This window comes from Caenorhabditis briggsae (assembly GCF_000004555.2).
Source record: "Caenorhabditis briggsae complete genome, chrII, whole genome shotgun sequence".
Classification (NCBI taxonomy): Eukaryota; Metazoa; Nematoda; class Chromadorea; order Rhabditida; family Rhabditidae; genus Caenorhabditis; species Caenorhabditis briggsae.
The window spans coordinates 5,637,304-5,651,946 of NC_013486.2; the positions used below are offsets into that span (position 1 = coordinate 5,637,304).

Consider the following 14,643-nt stretch of genomic DNA (forward strand, 5'->3'; position numbering starts at 1 on the left):
GGCACATTCGACGAATGCTGCACAATAGTTGGAGGAAGGAGCTGGTGATGATGGATCTGGTGACTGAAAATTTTCAGATTTTGTTTGGAAGAATAATTTTTCATAATGTACGGGTCAATAAGATACCGTAAACACTGTAATAGAAGGCAACCCAAACACACTATCATTAATATTTTATCAGTTAACCAATTTTAGATATCTCTCACAAGAACTGAGATATATAAGTTCAAAGTTGGCTGGTCAATCAGGTAAACGAAAGGCCATCATGCTTACGTTTGTTCGAAAACTGTTCGAAAAATCGTTCGAACGAATTTTCGTTCAAGGGAAATGTTTTTTGAAAAACACACAATGTTTCAGATGCAAACTGCTCTCATCAGAATCGACGCTTCAAAAAATGATCAACACCACAAAGACAAATTTGAAGAAAAGAGCAGAAGACTGTAAGAAGGGAATGCCAGTGCTACCGATTATTTTGGACGGAGTTTTGTTCTCCGAAGACGAGTCTCATGAGAAGAGTTGGGCTCCAACTGGACATGTAAATGTTCGTTTCACCGATAAAGAGACACAAAGAAATCAACAGGAAGAGAGGAACGGTGGATTTGTCAATGTTCGATTCACGACACAACAAGAAAATGAAGAGAGAGCAAGAAAGTTATTAATTCGTTATGGAGACAAAGAAGGAGATGGATTGACACTTCCCAAGCTTTCTTATCCAGAAAACAGCTCAAAAAAGGAGTTTGAGAAGAAGTTTGACGCAGCAATGAGGAAAACGGATTCGATAAAACAGAGAATAGAAACACTCGATAGATCAAAAATTGCAAAAGAAGGCTTCGACTCGCTGATTGATGCAGCAACGGTTTCAGAAACAGTCAACAATATGCCACCAATGGGTACTGTAACTCTTCTAGAATCAAATGACGATAACATTGCTGTCGAAGATTCCGGAGACAAAACTTCTGTTTCAAGTTCTATTGTTTTTGGATCTTCCTCGGAATCCGTTACAACAAGTCCAATAATCTTTGTCGAAAAAATTGCAATTCCCCAGACGAATAGTACAATTGAGAGGTGCCGAGTTTCCACGACAATTCGATTTTCGAATATTCTGAAGATGTTAGGAGAGAATCCGAATTCAAAAGACTTCAAGGAAGTTAAAGGTCTCGTCGAGAAGTTTGAAAAAAAGTTGAAAGGAAAAGAATTGAGTGAGGATCAAAAGAATAAGGCGAAATTGGTAAGTTATTGGGGAGGGGGGCGAGTGGTAGAGACAGTCACTTACTTTGAAATTTCAGATCGAGAAATCCCTGGAGATGCTCTTGGAGAATTTCGACGATTCTGAATACAAAAAGGTAGAAAAAAGTGTGGAAAAGGTGGTAAATGAAACGCAGGACTTGCCTATTTGTGAAGACGAGTCCTCCACGAATTCTACAGTTGTAACTTCCGAATCTATCGATGATCCCACGTCTACAATGTTAGTAGACGATAATGGAGACAAGTTTATAATACAGAGTGAGTTAAAAATTGAAGAAATGGGGATAGAAAAAAAAAAACTGAAAATGGGCTGGAAATAGGCTGATAAAACAGGTTGAAAACATAAATTTGAAGGCTGAAAAAGGATAATACAGATTAATAAGCTAAAAATAGTCTAATAGTAAGAGTAAACTAAAAATATGCCTTAAAAATGCTAAAAAAATAGACTGACAGTATGCTTAAAACACTTCAGCCGCCGTTCAGCTGCCAATTGTCCGTTCAGAATTGCAGAATTAGAGGGAGGTTTCTGATGAAAAATTGAAGAGCGTAGCGTTAGAATTTGATTGTTTACATTGGTTATTTTCACGAAAATCTAAAAAAGTCATATTTTCCCTTATTTTTATGGAGCTCACCGACGGATCATCGTTGGCCCTTCAGCCGCGACTCGCCCATTTTTGACCCACCTGCGGCCGAAATTTTGTGAAAATCTTTTTTTTTCGTGTCCTTTAACGAACGAAACTTGAATCTTAAAATTTTCAGAAGGTGCTACAACACTGGTGGTGGGAGGAGACAAGGATGACAAGCTAGAAAAGAAGGATGGAGAAGAAGTGATCAAAAACTTTATCTCCGAAGAATACAAAGTTGAAATCGACGCATTCAGAAGAGAACACAATCTATGGACCAAACAAAATAGCAATGTAGGATTTCGCTGTCAATTTTAAAATTAAAAATCTTTTAACGTTTCAGACAACACTGATAAAAAGAAACGAAACCACATGTGATATGTACATGAGATGTCGATCTCAGATGCATTTGGCTGTTGATAGCTGTGCATGGAGATTTGCAAGTGATCAACTTCTTGCTACAATGGCTGAATCTGCTGAAAGTCTTCTTTTCAAAGTGAGAGAAAATTTGAAACTACAAAAATAACTTCTAAAAATTAAATTAAATTTGCAGGACGATGGCGTTTGTTCTCAAAAGGATGGTGACAAATTTGTAGAACTTTATGAGAACATGATCAAAAGAAACGACAAACTTCGAGTTTGTCTGGACGACAAGAATGAGCAATTCGTAAGATTATTTTCCTTCTTTTTTCTTATATCATCTTAAATTTCAGTTCGAAGATTCCGTCTGCCTCGCATACCCAGAAGAACGTCGTCACGAATATGACAATGCCCTTCGACGTCTTCTGAATACTTCTTTCGAGTATTCAAAATCCAGAGAATGTTTCCATGACGCCAATATGATTCAAGAAAAGTGTACTCATCTCAGAGATTGTTGTCCAAACTTTGATGAGTGAGTTTTTAAAACAAATTATGAAATATTTTAAAAATTATTTTCAGATGTCGAGAAGAAACATTTGAGGTGGAAATTGAAAGAACTATCATCAATTTAACAGCAACAATCAATGAAATAAAGCAAGAATGTGTGAAGAGAAAAGCCAAGGAAGCAGTCAAGGTAAGTACTGTCAAGTTTGAGCTCATATAACTCGCTTCCTGTGAAAGATATCAAAAATGTGTCAGCTGATAACATATTTTTGATTATATGATAAACAATTTATCAGTCGACAACTTTCTCATATCTTTGACAAGAACCGAGATAAATCGGTTCAAAGTTAGGGCGCATTCTATTACAGGTTTAAAGTTATTTTTTAGACTTACGAAAAGTTTATTATAAGAATCCTATTATTTTTCAGAATGTCGTACGCCAGCTTCTATTGAACACAGATGCAGGTCAAAAACTTGAACAAATCGCCCAACTTGGTCTGGATATTTCAAGAGGTGCTCGTGTGGTTCGAATGGCCAAATATAGATCCTAAACCATTCTCTTATTTTTATTCAATTTTTTGCCGGTTTTTTTCCACTGGTGCCAATTATGTTTTTTTGTTTGACTTTCCGGTATCGCTTTAATCACTTTTTTAAATGTTTTTTTTGCTCACACGTGTACACTAATAATTTCTCGGTTCCTAATAAAGTTCTCTATAATATCTGCTGGCTGTAATTATTCCAGACCGGACAATTGAAAGAGAAAATGAACAGTGAATCGTGTTTTTGGCAACTTTTGATCAATTGCATTCCACACTTGTAACTGGTGAAGTGACATGTTAACTGCCAATCGAATGGACGATGGAAAATGCCAAATGCGAATGTATGCGCCGCCCTTTCTTCTGCTTTCAACGTCTTCTTCTTTTTCTTTTCTTTCCTTACTTTTTCTTTTCGTTTCGACCATTTGTGACGACAACTGTTTCCGTTGAAACGATGAACATCACTTCGGCTGTGTTGTTCTGAATCAGATTGATCTGAAAGAAACCGATTTTTCATATTTTCTAAATATTCAAATATAGTGGCAAGGCAAGTACTGTCAAGTTTGAACTGATTTATCTCGGTTCCTGTGAAAGATATCAAAAAGTGTTAACTGATTAATTATTTATCATAAAATCACCAATATTTCATCAGTTGAAAAACTCCTGAAATCTTTTACAGGAATCGAGATAATTGAGCTCAAAATGGTTTGGGTGGAGTTATATTACAGAAAATACGAAAAGTTTGAGCTAATTTATATCGGTTCCTTGCATAGATATCAAACATGTGTCAACTGATAAAATATTTGTGATATTATTATAAACAATTTATCAGTTGACAACTTTTTTATATCTTTAACAGTAACTGAGTTACATATGCTTAAAGTCAAAAGTTAGGGGCCCTTCTATTACAGGTTTTACGGTTTTCTATTTTGTGTTTCCATCAAAGCTAGAGTATCAGTCAAAATGAATTATCGAATTTTTTTTGCCAAAATTGCCAAGTTTTAGTTCTCTGAAAAATAAAATTCTCCGTAATTCCTGAAATTTCTTACAAGTACGAGACGAATAAAGGTCTCAATTTATCATTATTTGTGGAACAGTCCTAATTTTTGTAATTTTCGAGAGACATTCAGAAAAAGTGGCTGATATGCTAATAAACTTTTTTTTCAACTGAAGTGGTCTAATTGAGCATTTTAGAAAAAAAAAAAAGTATAAAGTTGACCTATTCCCTCTAAATCTTTAAAAAAAGCGCCAGTCTCCGTTCTGAAATTTTTCAGGGTGGCGCATAATTACCCGGACCAAAGTTTGCGAGAGTATAACAATTGAGTAAAGAGTTGCTCTTGGCTCAAGTTTGAAGAACGCAAATTCCAATAGCTCATCATAAATTGTACGAATTTCAAACTATTTGATCAACTTTTAGCTGATTTATCGCTTGTCAAAGTTGCTTTATCTCAAGACACTCCGTTCATCTTTGAACAACCATAACAATACCTAGGCTTGATGAATCGCTTTGAAAATTTCAGTAGCTCTGAAACGAACGTAAAGTTAAATGTCTACCAATTGTCGGGATTTCAAAAAACTTATATTTAAAAATATACCCGTTTTTATCAGTCCGAGTGCTCTATTCAGATTTATAACTTTCTATACGATCCCGGTAACTTAAAAAAACTTGTAAGTTTGGTTAATCTATGGCGACTTAAATTTTGCCGAGATCTTTTTCTTTCAGATGTTCAGAAATCCAATTACTATCACCTCCTTCTTCTGCACCCTAACCCGAACATGTTTATTTCTTGAGAGAGAGACACCAAAAAAGAGAAAACGCAAAGCAGAATTTTTGTCGAATTAAGAAAGATCGTTTTCGGTTCTCGGCACGACGCTCGTTGATTGACGAGGGAGGAGGTGATAAGTGATAAAATGGCTTCTTCCTCTTCTTGTTTCCTATTCACACACCTTCTTTCTCTCTCTCTCTTCGTTACATTCGATTTTTTTTCTGCCAGCCTTTGATTAAAAATCTATCCCTTTCACTAGTTATCTCTTATCACATTCATATCAGTTCCTCTTACTTTTTCTCTTTTCACCTTTTTCTTCTTTTTTTTACAGTTTTCTCAAACTTTTCATGATAAATTCTTATAGCAAGTTCTTGATATTTTCAGAGATGCCACCACTCCATAAAATTCTATTGTTCACAACAACACTTGCCAGTTTATTATCATTTTCCATAGGTTCGTTTCGTTCAACCAAAACATAATAAACGACAGAAAAAAACAGGTTCCCAACACCCTGAATATGTCATACAGTTTACACAAGAACAATACCCTCTACGTACTTACAACTAATCCTTTTTTTCAGCAGGTGACACGTGCCGAGACTATGATAACAATTGTAGAGACTGGATTACGGTCAATCCAAGGGCATGCGAGTCAACAGAATACATTAAAACGAGCTGTCTCAAAAGTTGTGGACAGTGTGGAAGTGTGGATCCAAGTGAGTGTAAAACCTTCAATATCAGATGAAGATGATAAGAAGTTCAGAAACATTTAAGGGTACATTGAAACTGAAGATACCTTAATACCTTTAATAGGGGGTTTTTTAACTTTCAGCAATTTTTCTCGGTTTCTGCCAACGATATGAAAAAGTTGTCAACTGATAAATTGATTATAATAATATCTCAAACATTTTTTCAGTTGACACATTTATGATGTCTTTTACAGGAATTGAGATGATTGAGCTCAAAGTTGACACTGCAGGAGCCCTTCTGTTAGAGGTTTTACGGTGCGCTTTTTTGCAAAGTCTAGAAATTAGCAACATTTATAGTTAACTTGGAAATTTGAAGAGCAAAAACTACCGTAAAACATGTACTAGAAGGGTCCCTTCAATAGAAGGGCCCTTCTAATAGAACGGTCCTCCGAGAGGGTAATGGAACAATAGCAGCGCCCCCAACACAAAGTGTTGTTAGAAATGAAACTTTTCCGTACGTTTTCAGTGAAAAATACTCCGGAAATTCCATAATTTGACAAAAATTTCATTTAACTCTCTTTTTTGCTCAAAAACTCGCTCAATTTCGGTAAAATTATTACATTTTCATGAATTTTGAACAAGAATTCACACATTTTTAAATGAAAATTTTCTTGAAAAATTACCGAAAAAACTGAAGGGCTCCTGCTATAGAAGGGCCCTCATGAGGTGCCTTAGAACAATAGAAAGGCCGGTCCTTCTAATACAGGCTTAACAGTATTTTTTTTCTAGAATACGACCTTCGCCGTCTTTCTCAAGAGCTGACACCAATCGGGTTTTTGGTTGGAAAATGGAGATCAGAGCACGGAGGAAAAGTAATGGACAGTTTCGAAAAATATCTGTAATCTATAATTCTAGGCAATCTTCCCCACAATTCCGAAATTCACATTTGGAGAAGAAATCGAAATTTCGATTCCAGACGATGCTATGCAATCGGCCCATGCTCTGAACTATACGTAAGAAACTTCTGAAAGATGAAATCTGAAACCTCTGAAAAAAAACAGTTGCAGCTTTTAAAGAATTTCAGATTTATTAATTTTTAGGGCATTTGCATGGAGTGTAGATAAAAGAGATGAGAAGAATCCGAACAGGTTTCATTGTGTTCTTTTTTTGGGTTTTCTGTTTTTGTTCGTTATTTCTTGTGGGTCCGTCTTTCTGTATTTCTTTTATCTGGAAAATGGTTTCTTTGGTAGAATATGTTGACGGGAAGTAGTTCTGGTGAAAACAATTTTTTTTTGCTTTGGAGAATATCTTCAATTTTTAGAGCATTTGCCTGGTCCATCAATGACAAAGATGAGCTGCACAGTGAGTACGGATACATTTCAGTGAAGCCAAACACGAAAGAAGTTGCATTGACGACGGTTATGAATAATGGTTCGAATTAAAATGGTTCAAAACCTGTAATAGAAGGGAAACCGAAGTTTGATCTCGATTAACTCCATTCCTGTAGATGATATAAAACATGTGTCAACTGATAAAATGTTTGTGATATTATGAAAAACACTTTATCAGTAGACAACTTTTTCATATCTTTGAAAAGTCAAAATTTAGAGGATCCTTCTATTACAGGTTTTACGGTTAATGAGTGAGACAAAACGAGAAAATTTCTAGGATTCGTGACAGTTGAAGAAGGACCAGTGAATGGAAATCAGATCCGGTTCAGGTTGAAAGATATTGGAAGAATCAGTTTCAGCAGAGATTTGCCAGTTCATGATGTAAGTTTTGTGTAAGAGATTTGAAGATTCTTGGAGCAAGAATTTTTCGAAGGGAAAAAACATTTTTGGAATTGTATCGACATAAAAATCATTCTTCAAACTTTAATTTTTAAAATCCTCAGAATACATTTCCTGAAAAACTAGTAAACAATTTATATATTTTTTTTTCTAGATTTTTTGAAAAAAAAATCCAAAAATCAGAAATTTTTCAAAAAGAGAACTTTTTCGCGAAAATTTTTCTTTTTTATAGGTAGAAATATGGTCTAGGCATCGTTATGATTGTCAATAGATAAATGACATAATTTTTCGGATTTTCATGAGATGAAGCAACTTTGACAAGCTATAACTCAGCTCAAATTTGATCAAATAGCTTGTAGCTTGGCCAGTTTACTTACGGATTGTATAAATTTTTGCATCCCAAATGTAAGGCTAGTCAAACGCTTTACTCAAATATTATGATAATACAAAATGTTTTCCTGGTAATTACCGTAAACACTCTGAGAGAGAGAGTGTGTCACTCGAACCGTTTACTTTGAACACTTGTATCTCCCTTCCTGCTACAGATAACAAAAAATTGTCAACTAACAAAATATTTGTAATTTCATAATTAACATTTTGTTAGTTAACTCCTTTTTGACATCTTTTACAAAAAATGAGACATATGGGCAAAGTTGACGGTTTGGGTGGCACTCTATTTGAGGTTTTACAGTATGCGTCACTCTGTTGTAGGCATTTTGCAATAGTTAATTCCTATAATTTTCAGCTGGTTCGTGAATGGACACTTTTGGATCGATCGACTCTTCAAGCTCGTCTGAATATGGAGACACTAACCCACGGAATGCAGGAGCACACATTTATCCGTTATAACAAAATAGAACCATAAACAACAGAAATATCTCTTATTTTTTCCATTCAACTTCTAGTCAATTCCCTCTTGGAACGTTTTATTTCCCCCACCTTGTTCTTCTTCTTATCCTTTTTTTTCCTCAAAAACGCCAACAAATAAAATGTGTACTGCTTTTATGAGTTCTTCCCCTAAAAGCCGAAGACGTCGTTGAGCCCCCCCAACTGTATAATGGAAAAGAAATGAGCTGTGAAAAATAAGAAAAAGAAAAAAAAGAGAAAAAGAAAGCGAGAAGATGGATGGGCACATTGGCACTTTATGGCCAATTTATGAAGATTCTGGAGGCAGAGACGAGGTGGTGACGACGTCTTCTTGGAATCTCCCGGGCTTTTCGAGGATTACTTTTATTCGTTTTTTACGTTTCCTAAAGAATAGAAAAAAGGGTGGAAGATTGAAATCCTAAGTTTCATAGTGATTTCAATGGACGTCGTCAGATAATCCCTAAACACATAGGATGGCACATAATTACACAGACTAAAGTTCAAGCTAGTATAAAACTCGAGTGGATCGTTGTATTGAGCTCAAATATGAAGTGAATAAATTCAAATAATTCAACCATAAACTGACCAAATTTCAAATAATTTGATCAATTTTGAGCCGAGTTATCGCTTGTCAAAGTTGCTTCATCTCATCGAAATCCCAAAAACTACGTCATTCATCTTTGAACAACCATATCAATACCTAGACTTGAGGAATCGCTTTGAAAATTTCAGTAGCTTTGAATCAAACATAAAATTATATCTTTACCAATTTTCGTGCTTCCAAAACAACTTATTTCAAAGATATACCCGTTTTTATCGAATGTGAGCCATTCTGAAATTGCTCGTGCGTGAATTAATTCTCCTTCTCCGTTCCGGATCCCTTGTCTGAACATTGTTACCCTAAATAGCTCATTGGATTCTTGATGATCCATCTGCCAATTCCTTTTTTTTTCTTGGCAGGTGGCAATATTCCCAGCTGCATTAATGGAAAATGCTACCAGTATAACAGGTGCGTCTCTTTTTTTTTTATGTAGTTGTAGTTTTACTTTTTACGATGTAATACCACCTGTTAGTTTCTGCAACCATCCTTTTTTGTTATTTAGATTTCATTGAACATCTGCTCATTTTTCCACGTTTAGGAACTGAGCACTCCAGAAACCTACCCTAAAACCTGTACATGAAGGGCAAAGGGCACCTAACTATCAACTTTGAGTCAATTTATCTCGGTTCCTGTTAAAGATATCAAAAAGTTGTCAACTGATAAATTGTTTATAATAATATCTCGAAAATTTTATCAGTTGACACATTTATGATGTCTTTCACAGGAATTGAGATAATTGAGCTCAAAGTTGACACAGCTCTTCTATTGCAGGTTTTACAGTGTGTTGTCAATGAATTACTATAATGTAAGATTCAAACAGGATATCTATCTACAACTTCTTTATATCCTAAAAATCCCTAACTTTTGCGAATATATCGTTGTTTCTCGTCTATTCATCAACAGATGTTTCATCCATCTCTCCTCTTCCCCCAATTGCTCATCAACTTCTTCTTCTCCTAGTCTTCTCCATTTCTGTGTTTTCTTTTCTGCACCCCACTTCATTTTCCCTCCGATTCTATTTGACATTTCTTCATGTGAGAGCTCCTCATTCGAAACGTCTTCAGAAGAAGACAAATCGCTGCTAAATTCATCATTTTTCGAGTGGCTAGGAATCCAATATCAAGGCGAGAGAAAGAGCATAGAATAAGAAAACAAGAGGGCTTTTCAACGGAAATTAGAACCATTTTATTTCAGATTTCTTTTGGTTTTTTTTGTTCGATGGGAACAAACACGACCCTTCAGATTTGACTAGAATATTTACTAGGGAATAATAAAAGTTAATTTTTCAATTCATACATTTTAGGAGGAGAAAAACTCTTATAGCGTTTCAATTTTCAGTTACAAATTATAGGCTTTTAGTGCTTATTGGATGGCCCGGACTGATAAAAACGGGTATATCTTTAGACATACATATTATAGAAGCATAAAAATTGGTAGAAATATACTTTTACATTTGATTTCAAAGCTGAAATTTTCACAGCGATTCCTCAAATCTAGGTATTGCTATGATTGTCCAAAGATGAACGACGTAATGTTTCTTGTGATTTTCATGAGATGAACCAACTTTGACAATTGATAACTCAGCTCAAAGTCAATCAAATAATTTGAAACTTGACCAGTTTGTTGATGAATTCTTTGAATTTTTTCAATCCAAATTTAAGCCCAAAAAATTTTATGCTAGTACAAAAGTACTTTGTTCTTGCCTGATTAATCTTTAAATTTCAGAAAGTATAAAAAACTTAGAACTCAATTTTTGTAGTTGATTAGTTGTGTGAAAAACAACTTTTCTGAAAATATAAATCAAGTACAATAACACCATTTCCGTTCTTACAAAAAGGGGTCGTCATCATTCAAATGTTTGTGAAATGGAGTTTTTAACTATCAAAAGAAAGCTTGTGTTATAATTTATGAAATTTTTAGATTAAACCATCCTAGCAGTAGACATCCACAGTGGAAAGGTTTCAGATTTCGAAGATGTGGAGCTACCGTATTTCCTCTAATAGAAGCCTATCCAAACCGTCAACTTCAAGCTCAATCATCTCGATTCCAGATATCGAAAGACTATCTACTGATAAAATGTTTATCATAATTTCCCCAATATTTTATCAGTTGACAATGTTTTGATATCTTTCACAAGAATCGAGATAATTGAGCTCAAAGTTAACTGTTTGTCTAATTAGAGGAAATACGGCAATGTGTACATGTGAACCATATACGGTAAACAGAAGTGTACAATGTGATATTCTAGTTTATGAAATGCATAGTTTACACATTTTAAAAGACCCAGCCTTCGAAAGAATTTAAAAGTCAGAATTAAAAAGTTTCCCCTGATTAGATTTTCTAAATTTCCCGAACGTCTTGATTTCATAGTGAGTCGCATTCTCATGAGAATAGTAAAACTTTCAAATGGGAAAATTTCCCACATCCAACTTCTTGACGCCATCATTCAACACCTAACAAAAATTCTCCGGATTCCGCCGTCAAATCCATTCTTTTCTTCTTGTTTTCCGATTTCTCTCAACTCTCTCTTCTGCTCCAATACTTTCCCTCTCTCACACCCTTGGAGACTTTTCTCTTCTTCTCCCAGTCGTCGTCGTCCCCTCCATCGATCGGTTTCCTTTCTCGGGAGCTCCGACGACTTCAACGGCAGTTTCTACTCTCTGCGTCTCTTCTATCTCTCTCGCGGCCATTAGACGTTGTGTGCCCCCGCCTGAAAATAGCCGCGCACCACAACATAGTCCTGCTCTTCCTCTTCTTTTTTCTTTCTTCTAGACTTTTGTGAGCCTATCTTTTTCCAGATGACGTGCTTCTTTTTTCTTTCTGTTCGAACACCCAAAACCACATGATTATCCGATGGTCATCGTCTTGTTTCTTTTCTTGTTTCTACTCGTTAGTCCAATTTTTTGGTTTGGATTTTCTTTTTTACTGGAATACTAGGAGCATGTAGAATAAGAATATCGGATTTCAGTGTTTGTAAGGATAAGAAAGAGAAAACGAGATAAATCGGATGAGAATTAATGAATAGAGGGCGGAATATATTCACCAGATTATTGTCGTCAGACTTCTCGGACTACATTCTGATGTAAAGGATTTTTTCTAGAATAAAGTGTTGAATCTCATAAAGTATTGAATCCCGATACAGAAGCTGTTAAAAATCATTCTTATAGTAAATAAATAAAGTTGCACAGTAAAGTAAATAGATTAAATCCGGCCGAATGCGCACCAGACAGTGGATGGAAGCGCCAGAGGCGCGGCAAACAGGATGGTGATAATTATTAAAAATGGTAAGCTACGACCAAAAGTTTTATTTCATCAAAATGTTCGAAAAATATGTATTTTCTTGATATTATTGCGAAAAATTCAAAAAAAATCCGGGAAATTTTCAAAAAACGTTGTTGAAAGTGAAAATTTGCTTGAAAATGTAGAATTCCCGTGCAGTGTGAAACCACGACGCCTGGCAGCCGTCCCGCCGCCATGGCCTAGGTTTCTCCGGGAATTCAAATCCTAGTCCGTATTCGCCACCTTTAAAATTTTCAACAGAATTTTTCGAGAGTTTCGAGTTTTTTTTGAATTTTTATATATTTAGATAGTATTGTTGTTTCGGAGTCCTCTTTTAAGGCTTTTCGTTTTCATGTTGCTTCTGAAAAACGTTTTATGGTTCTATTCCTTTTTTTTTCTGAAATAATTGAAGTTCCTTTCTCCCAATTCCTCCTTCCTCCAACAACGTCATTCGTTTTCATTTGGTACATCATCCATTTTATTCCAACCTCTCCTTTCTCATTTGGCTCCGCCCACTTTTCTCTATCTATTCCCAAATTGAACAACAAAAACACATCGCGTGACGATAAAACTTCCAGGCGTCCCTCTCCAGAAGAAGTAGAAGAAAACGTCATTTTGGGACGAATTCGCAATCCATTTTTTTGTCATTATGTGCTCTTCCACTACTCAATACTTGAGAATTGGGATGCTCTTCACTGCCTTTTCCATGACCTCTTTGCACAGAAAAATCCCTTGTTTTGGAAATATAATACCGTATCGAATTTCGTGGCAAAAAAGGAGAGCGTTTCAAGATTTTTCAAAGCGGATGGGGTCTTAATTCAGAGAAAGATGACAATTATCAGTGTAGCTCATTCGGCGTCCAGTACTGATAAAAACGAGTATATCTTTAGACATTAGAACCTTGGAAAAATTGGCTGAAATTTAATTTTACGTTTCATTCAAAGCTACTGGAATTTTCAAAGCGATTGCTCAATTTCAGGTATTGTTATGACTGCTCAAAGATGAACGGCATAATGTTTCATGTGATTTTCAAGAGACAAAGCAACTTTGACAAGCGATAACTGAGTTCAAAGTTTATCAAATAGCTTGAAACTTGGCCAGTTTATGGATAAGTTTTTTGAATTTTCGCCCTTCAAATTTGAGCCCAGTACAACGTTTTACTCAAATTTTACGGCAGTACTAACTTGAGTCTGGGTGATTTTGCGCCACACTGTAGTTCAAAACCCATGTCTCTTCTTTAGACGATCCAGTTGAAATCGGAATTTTCTTACAAGTCTAATCAGATTGAAGAATTCTAATCATTAAAAAATTTCAAACCGAAAAAAATAATTTGATTTTCGGCAGTTGGTCTTCAGACTCTACTAAATAATGTAATAGAAATAAAGTTTATTCCCAGTTAGCTCCCCCTGTAAACGCAGCTGATTCCCTGTTAGCTTCACTACAGTAACCCTCAAGCTCAGCTACAGTAATCCTCAATTCCTCCCCCAACTCCTACTTCCCTTTGACCTTCAGCGAGCGACTAATCAAATTTCGAAAATGTGTTTTTGTCTCCAGAATCAGATTCCATAATCGTTGTGACTCACCACAATCAAACACAATCCTATCTCTCTCTCCACATCATCTCCTTCCTTTCCTTCTTCGCTGTTCTTTTTTTTTCTCATTTTCTCCCTTCATGTTTGTCGTTAACGCCTTCTGCTCCTTCTTCCTCTTCTTCTTCTTCTTTTTCTCGGCTCCTCTAATTTCAGCCAGCTCGTCCCTTTCCTCATCTAATTAAATTTGCCTCGGGCTCCGATGCTTCCATCGTTGTTGCCTCCCCTCTTTTTCCTATCCTCCTGAACTTTTTCTTCTTCTTTTCATCGTCATTTTTAGAATATTCATTCTCCTTTTTTTCAGCGCTCTTCTCATTTTATCTCAAGCATTCAATAGAAAAAAAAGAGCAAGAAGAAGAAGAAGGAAACGATAAGTGGGGGCTCAGTGCCATTGGATGATTGAGTCGCGCCAAAAAGACGGCAAAAAAGGCTGAAGAGGTGAGATACTACAGAAAAGGAACGAAAAAAAAAGGAATTTTACTTTAAAATGTTTGTTTTTTTCATTATGGTCATTATGGAGTTACCGTAAAACATGTAAAAGAAGGGTCCCTAACTTTGAGCCAACTTATCTCGGTTCCTGTAAAATGTATCAAACAGTTGTCAACTGATACATTGTTAATCATAATTTAACCAATATTTTATTAATTGACAATATCTCAATATCTTTTACAGGAACCGAGATATGTATCCCGGCTCGAAGTGAGCTGCTCAAAGTGAGCATAGAAGGCCGCTCAACTTTGATTTAATATATCTCGGTTCTTGCAAAAGATATAAAAAAGTAATCAACTAATAAAA

At 35.6% G+C, this 14,643-nt stretch overlaps 2 protein-coding genes across 2 annotated transcripts in view; both read left to right on the forward strand.

The window, feature by feature from the left end:
• CBG11198 overlaps nt 1-3,283 on the forward strand; it is a gene marked incomplete at both ends in the record, with an annotated part of 6,133 nt that extends 2,850 nt beyond the window's left edge. Inside the window, 8 exons of the mRNA XM_045242090.1 lie at nt 196-1,228; nt 1,287-1,503; nt 2,005-2,162; nt 2,212-2,364; nt 2,422-2,535; nt 2,582-2,760; nt 2,808-2,922; nt 3,161-3,283. Of these exons, the coding sequence (XP_045094483.1) occupies nt 196-1,228; nt 1,287-1,503; nt 2,005-2,162; nt 2,212-2,364; nt 2,422-2,535; nt 2,582-2,760; nt 2,808-2,922; nt 3,161-3,283 (2,092 nt within the window). The remainder of the gene's footprint in view (nt 1-195; nt 1,229-1,286; nt 1,504-2,004; nt 2,163-2,211; nt 2,365-2,421; nt 2,536-2,581; nt 2,761-2,807; nt 2,923-3,160) is intronic.
• A 2,137-nt stretch (nt 3,284-5,420) lies between these two features.
• CBG11199 lies at nt 5,421-8,377 on the forward strand (the record flags this gene model as incomplete). Its single annotated transcript, XM_002630420.1, has 7 exons — nt 5,421-5,487; nt 5,615-5,749; nt 6,512-6,594; nt 6,638-6,735; nt 7,044-7,153; nt 7,391-7,494; nt 8,258-8,377. The coding sequence occupies 7 exons, from the start codon at nt 5,421-5,423 to the stop codon at nt 8,375-8,377; spliced, it is 717 nt and encodes a 238-aa protein (XP_002630466.1).
• Between the last annotated feature and the right edge of the window lie 6,266 nt (nt 8,378-14,643).